Source organism: Eurypyga helias, unplaced genomic scaffold, assembly GCF_000690775.1.
Source record: "Eurypyga helias isolate BGI_N326 unplaced genomic scaffold, ASM69077v1 scaffold23990, whole genome shotgun sequence".
Taxonomy (NCBI): Eukaryota; Metazoa; Chordata; class Aves; order Eurypygiformes; family Eurypygidae; genus Eurypyga; species Eurypyga helias.
Window position 1 is genome coordinate 1 of NW_010224151.1, and position 14,909 is coordinate 14,909.

Genomic DNA, 14,909 nt, shown 5'->3' on the forward strand with positions numbered 1-14,909 from the left:
GCTTTGGTGTGTAATTATGTATTTTTAGCCGGCCGAGGCTCTCCCCGCAGCTGTGTCGAGGGGATTCTCTCCAGGTTGCTTTTTATGGGCATTTCCCTTCTTTCCATCCTGCGGAGCCGACTCCCAACTTTCTGCCCTGGCTGCCGGGGAAGGGGTTCGGAGCCGCTCCCTGGTTACTTTAGCTGCATTGAGTTCCTATTGTTTAACAACGAATCTGGCCTCTGGCTATGGTTTTTTTTTTTGTTTTCCCTCCCCCCTAAGACGGTAAAGTACCGAGCAACCTGAAATACCATCCGCCTGCTTGTCAGAAAACGTGCTGTATGGCTTAACCCTTCCCGGGGCAGGATTCTTGCTTGCGAGGACATGCTGCTACCTTGCTTTTTTTTTCCTTCTTTTCCCCAGCCCCTCTCCTGCCCATCCTTAAAAAGTGCTGCGGTTCCTGTGGTTAGTCTAAGCAGGGCCTGGGGTGATGCGCAGGGGTGGGAGAAGTCTGCGGGTGCAGGGGAAGGTGAACTTTATACCATGGCATTGCTCTGTGTTCTTAGAGCATCTCTCATCCCAATAAACCAGTGGAAGAGCTTCTGCCTTCCCAGCTGGCACCCGTTGCTTCTCGCTTGCTCCCATTGCTCCATCCCCTGCGATGCTGCGTGGTACAATCTGTGCCCTGCTCTTGTAAATCAGATCACAGACCTTCCAGGCGAGTGCGGAGAGCGTGTGTTTGCAAAGTGTCTGGCACGTCCTGGGTGCTCTGTAGAAAACTAATAAGCTGCTGCCAGCAGCCGGTGTCCTGCGGCAGCTCGGGGCACATATGGCGGAATGGATGTGGGCCACCTGATGCTAGGGCAAGGGTTGCCATGCAGGAGGTGGCCCAGTGAGGTGCTCATCTGCGAAACATCTCTTCTCCCACTGCGGTCACGCAGCGAGGTGTCTGGCTAGCGTAAAAATCCAGTTTTCCTCATCTTGCTGCCTCAGAGCAAGGCTCATGGCTGGGAAAACCGTTTTTCCTGAGCTCCTGTGATGGTAAACCTACTTGCTCAGCAGCTCTGCCTTAGAAAGGGCGCTGTCAAGTCCAAGGAAGAGCAGCGAGGGAGCAACGCGTGGGGAGGAACCTGATCGGCAGGTGGTGGCTCTATTTGAACCACGGTTTGCGTCGCTCGGTTGGGAAGAGGGTCTCGCGCCCGCCTTTTCGTGAGCCATCCCAAGCAACGCTGCGGAGAAGGCTTGTTGCTACTCTGGAGTTAACTGTGGGATTTTGCCAATTACTAATGTCATAACAGCACATGAAGGCCAGAACTTGCTCCCAAGATGTCTTTCCAGTCCTAGAGTCCTGTAAAAGAAAGTGAAAGGAGAAAAAACCTCCTCTCCTACCCTGGATGGAAGTGCCTGTCCCGTCTCGTGGCGGCAGCTCTCCCGGTTATGCTCGCAGATGTAATTTTCTTAGTGGTTCTTCAATCGCTTTACCTACACATCAGTCTCTTCTGTGTAATTTGTAATGATAGGTTTGTAGCATGTTTGCAGGAAAAAAAGCTTTGAAATGGGACTTGGGGTGTCTTAAGGACCTGAAAGCAGATAGATCTCTCCTAACTGTGACTGAGCAGGGTGTAACATGACTTGTAAATGTGTAGCTTTGCAGCAGCTGTTGGCCTGTTTCACCCCAAGATCTCTCAAGGTATTGAAATTGCTGTGGATTCTGCTGATGCTGGGTTGCAGGGTTAGGTGTAATTGCAGTTTGATTTGGTTTGGTTGGGTGGGGTTTTTTTCCCAATCACGTAGGTTCCAAAAGGGCAGTTTGGGCATCAAACCTGACCGCTGGCTCCTGGTGCCCTGTTGGAGCGAGCCAGGGTGCAGAAGGGATCTCGCTGGTTAGTTGCTGAGAAAAGACACGTTCGCTTCCGCAGTATCCTACTCTAGTAACCATCCCTCAGGCCCTGGGGTTACCTCCAAGTACTGCAGTTATCTCCCGTCAGATTGCTCTTTATCTGAAGAGGAAAGGCAAGGGCCAGTGTGTGGTGGGAGTTCCCTAGAGCCCACACCCAAAATAGTGTTATGGGTGGTCTGCAAGGCAGACGTGTGAGTATCTGTGAGTGTTGAGTATCTGTTGTGTATTGTTCTTCCTAGTTAAACTCTAAACCCTCCCAGCTGAAGCCTTTGATAGATGAAGATAAGCACATTACAACTCAGAAGAAATGCGAAGTTAATGTTAGATAAACACCTGTAAATAGCTACCAGCCATTCGTTTGCTGCTGGAGGAGATGAATAATAAGGAAGAACGGGCTGACAGAACACCCAAAATTGACTCAAAAACTGGCAGATGTGCCGCTTTACCCAGGGATTTGACCTGGGAACCGGAATGCTGTGCTTGCTCCTGACTGCAGCCCTGGGCTTCCTCGTCTTCCCAAGCTGGCGGTGCTGCTGTTCATCCTCTTTGCAGCCTGTGTGTTGGCATTGTCCCTTCCTGCTTTTGAGTCCTCGGATGTGCCTTATTCTGGTCTGACCTGATATTTGTGAAGGCAGCTCCTATTTATAGGACAGGTTCTATATGTGCTATAGGAAGTGTTGAAAAGGATGTGGATCCTGTTCCAGACAATAGAGCCCATATTTTGGGGGCGAACAGTGGCTTTTGTCCAGCCAGGGTTGGATGTGGAAGTTGCTGGGGGAGGTGGGTTTGGTGCTGTGCTAGCTGCTGGGGAAAGGACAGCCGGCTTCTGCTGGGGAAAGGCACAGGGGGTGACAAGCAAGGGGAGAGGGACGGCGTGCGGTCAGGAGGGGAGGGTTTGGCGAAGCTGCGAGCGGAGCTGATGCTGCCTGTACCCTTCATCTTTAACAACTGCCGAAATCTAGTGCTGACCCTTTTAATTCTGTCCAGGGTGACAGCTCTCTTCCTGAGGAGAAGCTCTAACTTCTCACCCATCTTTACAGTCCCAAGGCTGGCATTTCTCAAAGCATCCTCTGGCAGGAATTTGCGAGCACTGCAGGTGCCCGTACAGGTGATCCCGTTCCCTGCTGTGGGATGGACCCCCATGGCATGTTGGAAAATCCTTTTACTTTCTGGCCATATACTGCACTTAGAATATACCTTGCAAGGATCTGCTTGAATAAAGTCATCGCTGTTCTTACTCTGCCTCTCTGTAGCTGCCAAAAGTCTTGTAAAACAGTCTTAATCCAGTGTTTTATGTGCTCGCTGGCAAAAGAGTGAGCTGATACAAGGAAGGGACCTCTTGGAACTAGGCTCCAGCCTGGGTTTTTTCTCTCTCCCCCTTTTCTTCCCCAATCCTTGATGTAGCCTGTGAGTCACCAGTGACAAAGTCTTAATTATGTGTGATGATGAATGGGATGGGATGCCCTACAGGTAATTGTTTGGTCTTTGGTGCCTTCACATCCATTCATTATAGAGGATAAGGGTGGGGAGAAAGCTGGTGGACTGTGATGTTGCTTGTGAATGCTGTGGCCTGACTGTGAGGTGTATGAGTAGAACAGCGGTGCTAATTAACTCAAATTACCATCTGCTTCAGAAGAGAGGGTAGGCTTTAGCCTTTCTTAGACCTAGCTGTGAAAATGCCCAACTGCTACCTTTCAGCACGAGCCTGGGGCTCTGCTCTCTGCCTGCCTCGCGTGTTTTTTTTTTCCCCTTCTGTCTCCTTTGTGTTCCTGGGTTTTGGCCCCTGGTTGCTTGTGCACCCACCTCCCCTCCTTGCAGCGAGCGCCTGCTGCCCAGGGAAGAGGAGGTGAGGCTGCGGGAAGGTGTCTGGACTTGACCGTGGGGAGAAGCAGAGCCACAGGCGATGCTGGGTAATGCTGGAGGAGCAGCTGGTCCTGGGCGAGGAGGCTGGTGCAAGCTGTGCTCCTTAGCACCTCACCTGAGGTGCCGTAGTGGCCCCAGGCTGGCTCTTGGAAGGGGGGGGCTCTTTGAAGGGGGCTGCCTCACGCGGCACCGCCTGCACGTGGGGAGCAGATGTCTCCATGTCGATAGCGGGATTCCCGCAAGAGCAGAGGGGAGGAAGGCTGCCTGTCGCAGCTCCCCGGCCTTGCCATCTGAAGCTCCGTCTGCTGGTTGCCTGCCACCGAGAAAAGGGCTCATGCTGACAGGGTGCGTAACGCCAAGCAGCCAGCCTTCCAAGCGGGAATCTTCTCAGTCTGAAATAGGCCATGCAAATCATGGAATGGTTTGGGTTGTGAGAAAAGGGCTCGTGCTGACAGGGCTGCGTAATGCCGAGCAGCCAGCCTTCCAAGTGGGAATCTTCTCAGTCTGAAACAGGTCGTGCAAATCATGGAATGGTTTGGGTTGGGAGGGACCTTAAAGCCCACCCCGTTCCAACCCCCTGCCATAGGCACCTTCCACTAGACCAGGTTGCTCCAAGCCTCATCCAGCCTGGCCTTGGACACTTCCAGGGATGGGGCATCCACAGCTTCTCTGGGCAACCTGTCCCAGTGCCTCACCACCCTCTCCGGGAAGAATTTCTTCCTGATGTTCATCTCAATCTCCCTCTTTCAATTTAAACCCCTTACCCTGTCACTCCCTGTCCTTGGAAAATGGCTTTGAGGGTGTTGCTTCTCACCCCTGCCCAGCACCTTGGGCTGCGCAGGGAGGGGTAGTAGCCCGTGTGTAAGTTATTGCTTGTCCTTGGGCTGCTGTGGTGTTGCTTAGCCCTGGCTCAAGTGGAGCTGACTCCCTCCGTGCTGGAAGAGCGTGTGGGTGCAAGGTCTGTAGCTATCCTCTCCGCGTGTGGGGGCAGCTAAGGCATGCGCACGGCTTCCAGAGGGGCTGTCACCGTGGTGTTGATACCCGGGATGGTTTCTGCTCTCAGGTATGCAGAACAGGGCTCCCCTCACTCCTGCTGGTCGGATCCCAGGACCTGCTGGGCTGGGTGGGAGCCGAGACCCATCGCGTCCAGAGTCCTCCTCCGAGGCGGGCAAATATTACACCTTTAGGAGAAGGTGTGAGGAGGAGGAGCTGAGAATAAAATACACTCCTAAAGCTTGTTCTTAACCTTCACTTGCACTCGAGGAGTACAGCAACACTAAATTCACTCCCTTTTTCTGCTTGGCAGGTGACTCTTGTGCTGGGCAGGAGGGTCTCGCCCCAGCCTGCGCGCTCCGGTGGCAGTGGGAATAGCCCTGTTCCCTTGCCCCAGCACCCATAGCTGCCTACCCCTAGTCATGGCAGGGACAGTGTGTAGGAGTTCAGCTCAAAAATCACTGTGGAACTTGAAGCCTCTTGATCAGGACTGAGATAGTGCTGAGCTCAGACCCCTGAAATTCTGGAGTTGGGGCTTCAAAAAATTACAAGATTGATTAAAGGTCACGAGACTCGCGTTTCCCTCAGCCCCAACATGCTTTTACCCTCTAATTTGAACTTTGCAGTGTCAGATCTTTGTCTTCCGTGGTCATTGAGTAATGGGATGGAGGGGTGTAGTGTGAGCAGCTGTCTGCCCCCATGCCACCCCCGGTGTCCCCCAGTGCCGGGAGAGACCTGTCTGCCCACATGCCGGTGAGCGTCCTTTCTCTGCCCCGTGCGCTCCCTTTGGAATTGCACTCTTCCAGCACATACGTGCATGCGTGCCTGTTTCAGAGGGGATCAAGAGCCCCCTTATCTCTGAGCCACCACCTCCCTGACTGCTTTACTGCTTGGCACGGTGTGCTGAAGAGCTCTTGGGGCGGCGAAGAGAGCTGGAGAATGCAGGTGACGGAGCGCTCGGGCTGCGGTGGGAGGGGAGATGCTGGCGGAGAGCGTGATAAAGCACGCTCGGAGCGTGCCAGGCCAGGGCTGCCTGTGGTCCCAGCAGTATCCCAGCTCGCGAGCTGCCCTTGCTCCAAGCTAAACCTCAGGCAGCTCTCTGAGCTGTTCCCATTGCATGCAACTCGCCAACTCGGCTCTGTGTTTCCCCAGCAATCGGATGGCAGCAGCAGCAGGAGGATTTCTGACCTGTCCGGAGCGGATGGGGACGTGTCTCTGCTGTCCCATCTGCATTCAATTTTACGCCTGGTGCTCCCCTCCCGTGAGGGTTGTTTCTTTCGGGCAGTTTGCTGGGGAGAGGTTGGCTTGTGGTTGTGTGCACATCTCTCCTTTTTTGGGCAGGGGGATGAGCCAGCAGTGAGGTCTGGGGAGAGTGCTCTAGAACCGCTGGCAGCAGGAGCAGAGTGGGACTAACTCTGCTGGCCAGGACTAATTTTTCTGCCTGAGGTTTGGATGAGTAAAGGGAAATGGGCTCCTCCTGCCAAATCCTCCATGTATTTTCACAAATCCAGTCTGCTAACGCCAAGGTTTTTCTTCAGTTGTTTATAGGAACTTAAGTTCACAGATTCACAGACTGGAGGAGGTTGGAAGGGACCTCTAGAGCTCATCTACTCCAACCCCCCTGCCAGAGCAGGACCCCCTAGAGCAGATCATGCAGGAACAAGTCCAGGGGCTTTGGAAAGTCTCCAGGAAAGGAGACTCTCTCTGGGCAGCCTTTTCAGGGCTCTGTCACCCTCACCGGGAAGAAGGGTTTCCTCGTGGTCAGTTCTACGTGGAGTGTTCCCTGCTCTGCCTTTCGTCTTCCCAAGGTACTGATGCCTTGTCAGAGCCTGACGACCCCCTCCTTCCACTCACCCAGCCCACCCACCTCCTCCCGTCCCTCATTTAAGGCTCCTGTGCCACTGTTGAGCCTCCCACGTGGGTGGATGGATCTTCAGCTGTGCAGCCTTCCCAGGCTGGGGCTTCCAGTTATTTAATGTTCCCTTCAAAGCATTTTCTAATTCAAAAGTGTTTTCTTCTCCCTTGATGCGTTACACCACTGAGGTTTTGTTGCGTGTCAGGGTATCTCTGGGATAACAGGAGTCTGTCACCTGGAATGACGCTGCCTGGGAGTAGAGGGGGAGATTCCTCTGGCAAGATGTGCCTGCTGCTCTTGATAGGGCTTGAATCGTGTCTCTGACCCCGTGGCCTGTGTCTGCAGAGGTTGGGCTTGTGTATGTGGAAAGGGTCAGCGGCAGAGAAGTTGGATCTCATTTCTACCCAAGCGTCCAGTCCAGGAGTCAATCTCCTGCTGTCAGTTTGAATTCCTCAGTAGGAATGGGCAGGACTGGGTTAGTTCTGACTTTTTTTCAATATATTATTTTCCTGGTTGAGTCTCTGCCAGCTTTCCTGGCTAAGTGCAGTGTCCTTTGGTGGTGAGCAGCGTTCCCTGCCACGGTCAGTCATGTGGCAGCTGAAATGGCTGGTGTGGGCATAGAGGTTAGAACAGTAGCAGAGAGAAAAGGTTGATTAGCTCATCCTATGCCTTACTGGTTGTGTGCAGCAGAGGCTTCTGCCAGGGGAGCTCGTGAGCAGCCTGTGTGGTCTGAATTGAGCTGTGCCGCAGAGGCTGCCGGGGTCTGCTCATCCATTCTCCCACCTCATCTTTGCTGTCCCATGGGACGTCCTCCTTCCTGGGCTCTCCTGCGTGGAGTGGGAGGCTGGTCAGTTGGCAGAATTGAGCTGCAGGGCCCCTTGCATGGGGAAGGGGCCAGGAGTGCCAGGTACCTGGGCTGGAGGGTTGGGCACAGCTTGGCAGAAAGAGTTGTACGTGCTTTAGTCTTCGTTGCCTACACATTTTATGCTTTTAGGGGGATGGCTAATGGAATTAGCTCTGCTGGAAGGCCTGAACCAGCCTGAACCACTCCTGTGCCTCTTGTGACAATGTGATAAACATTAACTGGCCCAGAAGGTGCTGATTGTTTGTGGCTGCGAAATGTTCTCACGAGCCCTTTCTCCCTCTCGTTCAAGGTGAGAGTCTGGCGTTACCTGAAAGGCAAAGACATCGTCACTCACGAGATCCTCTTGGATGGTGGCAACAAGGTGGTTATCGGTGGCTTTGGGGACCCGTTAATCTGCGACAACCAAGTCTCGACCGGGGACACACGGATTTTCTTCGTCAACCCTGCCCCGCAGTACATGTGGCCAGCACACCGCAACGAGCTGATGCTGAACTCCAGCCTCATGCGGATAACGCTGCGTAACCTGGAGGAGGTGGAGCACTGCGTGGAAGGTGAGCCTGGAACACGAGTGCCCGGCTTTCCTCGGGATGCTCTGAGGATGCAGCAGCAGCCAAGCCCTGGCTCTGTTGGCCACCTGGTTCTCTTAGCTTGTAAATGTTTGGGAAATGATCCCGTGGGTGATGAGGCGGATCAATCCCACTGTTCTACAGGTGTCTGGGGTAGAGTCATGCTGCTCTGTGGACTTGCTTATCATGGGGACAGTGCCTGGCATTGACCTTGTTGTCAAAGGCAGTGGTTGCAACCAATGTACAGCCAAGCAGAGTTATTTTAGGTTATTTTTTGCTCCAGATTTGATGCGGTTCTCAGTCCAGTGGGGTTGGGAACACCCCCACTGCAAGTCCTGTCCTAGCACAAGTGTGTGGCAGGCACTTACCAAGGAATTTAGACTCCTCATACCTGAGTTAAATTTTTCCTGTACGTTTAGAACTAATAAGTTAGTGAGTTAATCCTGTGGTGTCCTTCATGGTAGTCATTCCTAGCTTCCTCTGTCTCAGAGCTTCCTTGCTTGCTAGGTCAGCCTTGCAGACTCCTCTAGGGATCCAAGAAGCCAGCCGAGTTCTGCCTAGGGATAAAGCTTACTTCTCCAAGGCACGACTAAGTCAGGACCAAGCTGAGCAGCTAAGTGATTTTGGGGGGTATGAGTTGTGTTTCTGTATTGTCGTGGTGAAGCCCTGTATCCCTTGTTAATCTCTTGGGGGTCTTTGCGTCTGCTCCCATAAGAGCTCGGATGGGGAGGGTTGTAATGTGCTGTGCTTACAGGGTACGTGTGCACCACGTTGGTGCTCAGCCCGGGGACCGTGGGCTGACTTGTAGCTCTGCATGGGACCGTGTGAAGGTGGCTGAGTTACTAATGCTGCTGTGCGTGTAACTATGTCGCTGTTGGGAAGAGCTGAGCGGGAGACAGCCCATAAGGGCTTTTTCATAGAGTCTTTGACTTCCAGATGTGAAGATATGCCTCAATGGAGAGCATGTCTGGAGAGAATCGATCTTTATTCTATTTGTTGCCCAACTTCCTTGAAAATATGCTTCTGTAATAACCCATTTTCTGGCTTTTCTCTTCCCCCTCTATGCTTGTTATGTGTTCCCCTATGAGCTCGGACCTCTTGCTGGAATGTGGTGCCCCAAAAGCCCTTTGCTGGGGTCTGAGTATGTCCTGAGAGCAGATGAGTAAACAAGGGAAGGAATGCAGGAATTTTGCACAGACAACAAATAAACACACAGATTGGCTCCCTCCCCCCCTTGGACGTGCAGAGGAGAGGCCATAACCCCTTTTTCCAGCTGTGAATGCTGACAGAGGTAAATGACCGAACTCTGGGGCTGGGAGAGAGCTGGTTCAGCAAAGTGGCTCATGAGTGGTTTTTGGAAGAGGGAGGGATGCTGCCTATATATGTGTATTCTGTCTTGAACCCGAAAGGTATCTTTTGTGCTTCTTCCTTGCACCTAGTGTGTGGTTGTTTTTGTCAGACATTAGGAAGAATTCTTTCTTCACCTGGTTTGCTGTGTTCCTTGGCACGCTCGTTTTGCACACGCTGGATGTGGGCTGGGGTGGCTGAGCTTGGCGGCTCCCCTTTGGTGAAAGATGTTGGCCCGTAAGGCCCCTGGGAGATGATAAGGGATCTAGTTTTCCTCCTAATACTATAGATTCTATGCAGAATTTCTCACTGTTGCCCTTACGGGGAGAGGATTGAAAACTGTCGCGGTGTTGTGATGCTCGTTACAGCCCTTGGGGTGTCGGGGCTGGCTGTGTTCGGTGGGCTGGGCTGGGACCTGCTGCAGCCGGGGACACATCCGTGGACAGCTTTTCTTGCAGAAGGCTGGGGTGGTGATGGGACTGTCATTCCCAGTGTGCTATGCCTCGCAGCTGTACTGCGAGGTCGCAGGAGGGGAGAGGTGTGAAATGCCTGTGCGCGCCAGGCTGTAAGCGGGTGTGCTTCTCTGTAAGCACACCCTCTGATGCGGTACCATGGGAAAGACTCGCTTGGTGTTGCTCCCGTCCTGTTGTGCAAGGGACTTGGACATGCCCGTGTTTGGCACCTCCAAACTCTCTTTACCATGTCTTAAACTGCAGGTCTGTACAGTTATAGGTGGGTTTATCTTTCCTCCCTGCTATGCTAACCTTTCCTGATGCCAGGTCGTAGGTGATGCTGGGACCCTCCTCTTCTCTGAAGATTATTTGCTGGATAGCTTGCTTCCTTTAATTAATTAGGGCTTTCCGGGATGCCGTTGGCATGCAGAGATGGGGTCAGCGTGCCTGGCTGGTGGCTCAGGGCCAGCTTGTGTTGGTGTGGGGAGAGTGAGGATGGGAGTGGGAAAACAGCCTGCAGACGCCTGGCCATGTGTGGTGGGGCTGCTTTCTCCAAACTGGTGGAGACCTGTCCAGACTGTGTTGCTGAGAAATGACAAAAACAAGGCAACCTTGACTTACTAATATCTCGGAGCAAAAAGTGTTGCTTGGGGGAGATGCAGAGATTCTTATTTTGGCTGACTTGGCAGCTGTTTTGCTTGCCTTCATCAATCACCCACCTTTCTTGTCATATCCAGTGGACTTGGCTTTTCTTCTTCCCACACCTTGGAAGCCTGGTTGTTGCGTATCTTGCATGCCGGGTGCTGATTTGCTGTAGAGAGGATAGAAAAAATTGACACCCAAAATCTTGGTTTCCCTCAAGCCTTGCCCAAAGCTCAGGCTTCTCCTGAGGTCTGTGAAAGACCCTTTCAGCTCGCCCAGCACAGCTACCCTGCTGCCTTCTGGGAGGCGATGCCAAACCAGCCATGAGAAACTGCTCCTGCCATGGAGAAATGCCTGGGAACCATTTCTGAGCTCCAAGTCTGAGAATTTAGCTCCAGGTCTTGTTTCCCATCAGCTCTCCACTGCCAGGGTTCAAAGCAAAGCTACCCAGAGCACTGCTCTTTGCTGCACTTGGAGTTGAAAAACAAATCTTTGAGTGCTTTTGCAGAAAGAATTGGAAGAATGGTGGCAGCTGAGTGGAAAAACATGAATGTTTTGAGTATCTTCATCTCCTGTTGCTCCAGCTTGGAAAAATCCTGGACATCAAAATCTTTCCTGTCTAAGAGGGGAGTTCAAACCAGGGCACCTCTGTGAAACAGCTCAGGTTAGAGTGAAAACAGTGTTTTGATTACACTTAATTGTAGTAAAAATGCTTTGACCAGCTGCAGTCAAAATGCAAGACTCTGCTAGGCTCTGCAGACGGGCTCAGCACTGAGGGTGCCTGAAGGGAAGGTTTTTTGGCATTGAGGGGCAGCTCTGGGGCTTGTGCAGGAGGCTGGGCCAGGCTTGGGCCAGGCCCTTGGGCAAAGGAGGATGTTTGCTCTGGTCCCTCTGTGCGGGGATGCTTGGGAAGGGAGCCGGCTCCGAGCAGCACGCGGTGCTGTGCAGCACCAGGAGTGCATTTCCTCTCGTTCCAGACATCTGGATGAGGCTTCCTGGGGAAAGAACCAGCCTGAGCAGCCACAGCCTTGCAGTGTTGTGCCTTGAATGCTGGCACTGCACGGAGAGGGCTGGAGTTGCTGTGTAGGTGTCAGAGCTTCCCACGGCACACCACCAGCAGACTCCGTGCTAGGTGCCCTGCGTTCCTCTCCTTGCTCTCTCCCCTGACAGCGCCATCGAGCACACCCTTCTGGAGCTCAACAGCTGACTAATCCCACAGACATCCTTCCCCTCTGTATGCGTGTCTCCTTTGTCACTTTGATCACAACTGCACTTGCAGAAAATCAAGATTTTTATGTATGGTGTGGGAGGGGCTGTGTGGTGACTCCATACTGAGCTGTCTGGGTGGAAGGAAGTTCAGATTAAACCTTTGTTAGGGCCTTGGTTAATGAGAACCCAGAGCTCCTTTTAAACAGCGCCTTGCTTGTGGCATGATTTGCATTAATCCTTGTGCAATTGCCTCAGCCGAGACTGCTCTGCTAGCTTTGGGGGTGTGCGTGGACTTTGAACGTCCTGGGAAAAACCATGTGCATCGGCTTTACAAATGCATAGTGAAAGCTGGTAGCGTTGGGATACAGGTCAGAACAAGGTCCTGCTTGAGACCCTCGTCCCAGAACAGCCATCTTCAAGAAACTCTTGCTCTACACTTTAACTAGTACGGTGTCACCTCGTCTTCCCAGGGGACGTGGAAAGTTGGGCCTGTGAACCAAGTGGAAGGGGTTGTTGAGTCTTTTAATAAGGATGGATTATCTTGGGTCAGTGCGTGAGTGATGCTCTGCCTCCCCGATGAGAATTCTTCTAGCAGTGAGAGCAAGGCTTATGTTTGGGATGGGCTGACCATCCCAAACCCTTTCTGGGCTACCTGCTAGCGAGAGTGGCCGTGGCCACTGCTGCACTTGTGCTTCCGCAGCGCTGGGTCTCCCTGCTGCCTGCTCCAGCCTTGGCATGGCTGCAGGTCTGGGGCCCCCCCCGGGTAGGCAACGGGGCTGGCGTGTGTTATGCTGGTGTGGTCACCTTTGGGTGCTGTATGTCACCCTGTCTAGGACTGGGGGGGCTAATGTGGAGTCTGGGGCGCTGCCATGAGGCTAGCGTGCAGGCTGTTGCAACTCGTGTAGATGCCCGTAATGAAGCTCTGGCTTGTGTTCAACACGCAGTGTGCTGCAGATGCTCCAAGTGTTTAAAGATGGCACTTAGCTGTTTCTGATTCTAGCCAGGCCAGAACTCTCCTGACTTTTCATCTCTGTGGCAATCCTATGAATTACTCCCGTGGAAGGATTGCATCCAGTCCTGCAGCCTCAGTTCTCCCATGTTTTTACCCAGGGAGATAATTTGGTTTTTCTCTTTCCCTCTTTGATCTTTTCTTGCAACGTGCATTCCCCTGTGTGCCGGGTTCTCTCCAATTCTGTGACAGCCCCCGTGCTTGCAGCCCCTACCTGCCTCTCGCTGCTTTGGGGCTGTTGGGTGAGTCCCAGGGATGCAGGCAGCGCAGGGGCTGGGAGGGAAGTTGGGGGGGGGCGAATCCTGCCCACCCTTGGGGCCTCTCCCTTCTCCCGGGAGGATCGTCTGTGGGCTCTGGGCATGGCAGGCTGTAGCCGAGGCACCGGGCGAGCGCCTGGCACGTGCCACCCTGCTGGGATCAACATGGGATGCCTGGAGGGGTGCAGGAACAGTCAAGGCTGGGGCTCTGCCTTGGCTCAGCTCTTGAGGGTGAGCTGGGGAGGTCCAGTGGTAGCTCCAAGATTCCCCTTTTCTGTGTACTGGGAGGCTTCTGGTCAACTTGGGAGCAGGACTGCTTTGAAAGCATCTCCCTTTTAAGTTACGCTGCCCATTTAGTATTGTCTTCTGCCTATTCAGTTTTATTCTGTCTTCCCTCTCTTTTTAGGTCTCTGCTTCCATAGAACTGAGACGTTTTGTTCTTGTAAACCAGCCCGTGCAAGATTTTCTTTTCAGGCTCCTTCCAGAGACTGGAAGGCATGCACAGTGGGCTCTTCTCGGCAAGGAAACCTCTGACATGGGTTTGTGTTGGGGGACTTGGGCTGTGGTCACTTCCCATGCTCTGCTCTCTCTGCAGCTCTTCTCCACCCCTGCAACTATTTCTCTTCATCCATCCTTGTCGTCTCATTGTGCTTCAGAACAGGCGAGTGCGGGGGTTGGACGAGGGTTAGTGTGTGGGTTTCTTCCTAAATAAGTTTGCTTTTTTTCCCTTCCCTCCTCCTCTTGACTCTGTTTTGAATTGAAGATAATGAGAACAGCATCGACACCTCTGTCTCAGGAGGGTGAGAGAGTTAGCCAGCAGCTGTAAAATGTAGTAAACTGAGAGGAGACAATCCATCACTAGACAGTCCTGGGGATGGGGGTCCTTTCTGCTTCCCTGTCCATGGGCTGGGGCAGCATGGGCAGAGCAGGCAGCTCGGCTGGCTGCTGGGGCTGGCACGGGGGGGAATGGGGACTTGTTGGTGAGGTGCTGGTGCTTCTGGGGTGGATGGAGCCAGCCTGCCCCATCCACAGCACTGGACCAGAGCTTGCAGGATGCGCTCTTGCCGCTGGCGTGGGGGGGCCTTGTGCATGGGCCAGGCATGAGGGTCTGTTTCCTCCCTCTCTTGCGTGGTAGTAATGCAAAACATCCCCTGGGTTTATGGCAGTAGCTAAGAAAGTCGATTTGTTTAGCAAATTCCATGGAATTTTAATCTGGTGTGGGAGGCTACTGGTCTGGGAAGGCTCCTTTTGGCCCCACTTCCCATTCTGGCACATCCCGCCACATTTTTCCGTGGAGTGGGCTGGGGCTTGTTGGTCAGCAGCACAGACGACGTATCTCAGCGGTGCTGTTGTCACAAGTGCTGGGCCCTGGCCATGTGCTCTTGGTTCTGCTTTTCCTTTGTTTGCTCCAATAACTTTGAGAAGGGCAGGACTGTGGCTTGATGTCTGCTGTGCTACAGAGAGGAGATGCTGCTCCAGGCTCTGTGCCTCCTCCTGCAGTGTTTTTTTCCCCCTTGAACTGCTGGGTATTGATTGGTGCTAGTACATCACCTCCTGGCTGGTGGGAATGCCCAGGAAAGCAGCATTCTCCCTGTTTCATCCTTTTTGTACAGACATGGGGTGGAAGGGACATGGGAGTGGGAAAGGTGGTGTGAGTTTCCATAAGGGACCAGTCTGAAACGTTGCCGTGTCCTGCTCGGTCCCTCAGCCTCCTCTCGGTGCTCCTGGCTGCAGGATGCTTGCACAGCGTCAGCCTTGCTTGGGGTGCTGCAGGGAGCCCCTCCACAGGTACATGAAGCCTTTGGTGGTGGTCTGCGAGAGGAAATGCCCCTGTGGGGGCTTCCCCATCCCTGTGGCGTCAGGGTGTGGGTGCCAGTGGAGTGATGCTTCCCGCTAGCAGGCACCCTGTTCCTGTTGACAGGGCTGGCTCTGAATCTCTCCCTCTGAGCTTCTGAACGAAATGCATGCAGAT

The 14,909-nt window shown here is 53.3% G+C and overlaps 1 protein-coding gene across 1 annotated transcript; it reads left to right on the plus strand.

The window, feature by feature from the left end:
- Positions 1-7,685: 7,685 nt before the first annotated feature.
- Positions 7,686-8,006, plus strand: LOC104516387 (agrin-like; the record flags this gene model as incomplete). The annotated part of the gene is made up of 1 exon (XM_010160695.1): positions 7,686-8,006. A coding segment is annotated over one exon (321 nt), but the record flags the coding sequence as incomplete, so codon positions are not given.
- Positions 8,007-14,909: the final 6,903 nt, after the last annotated feature.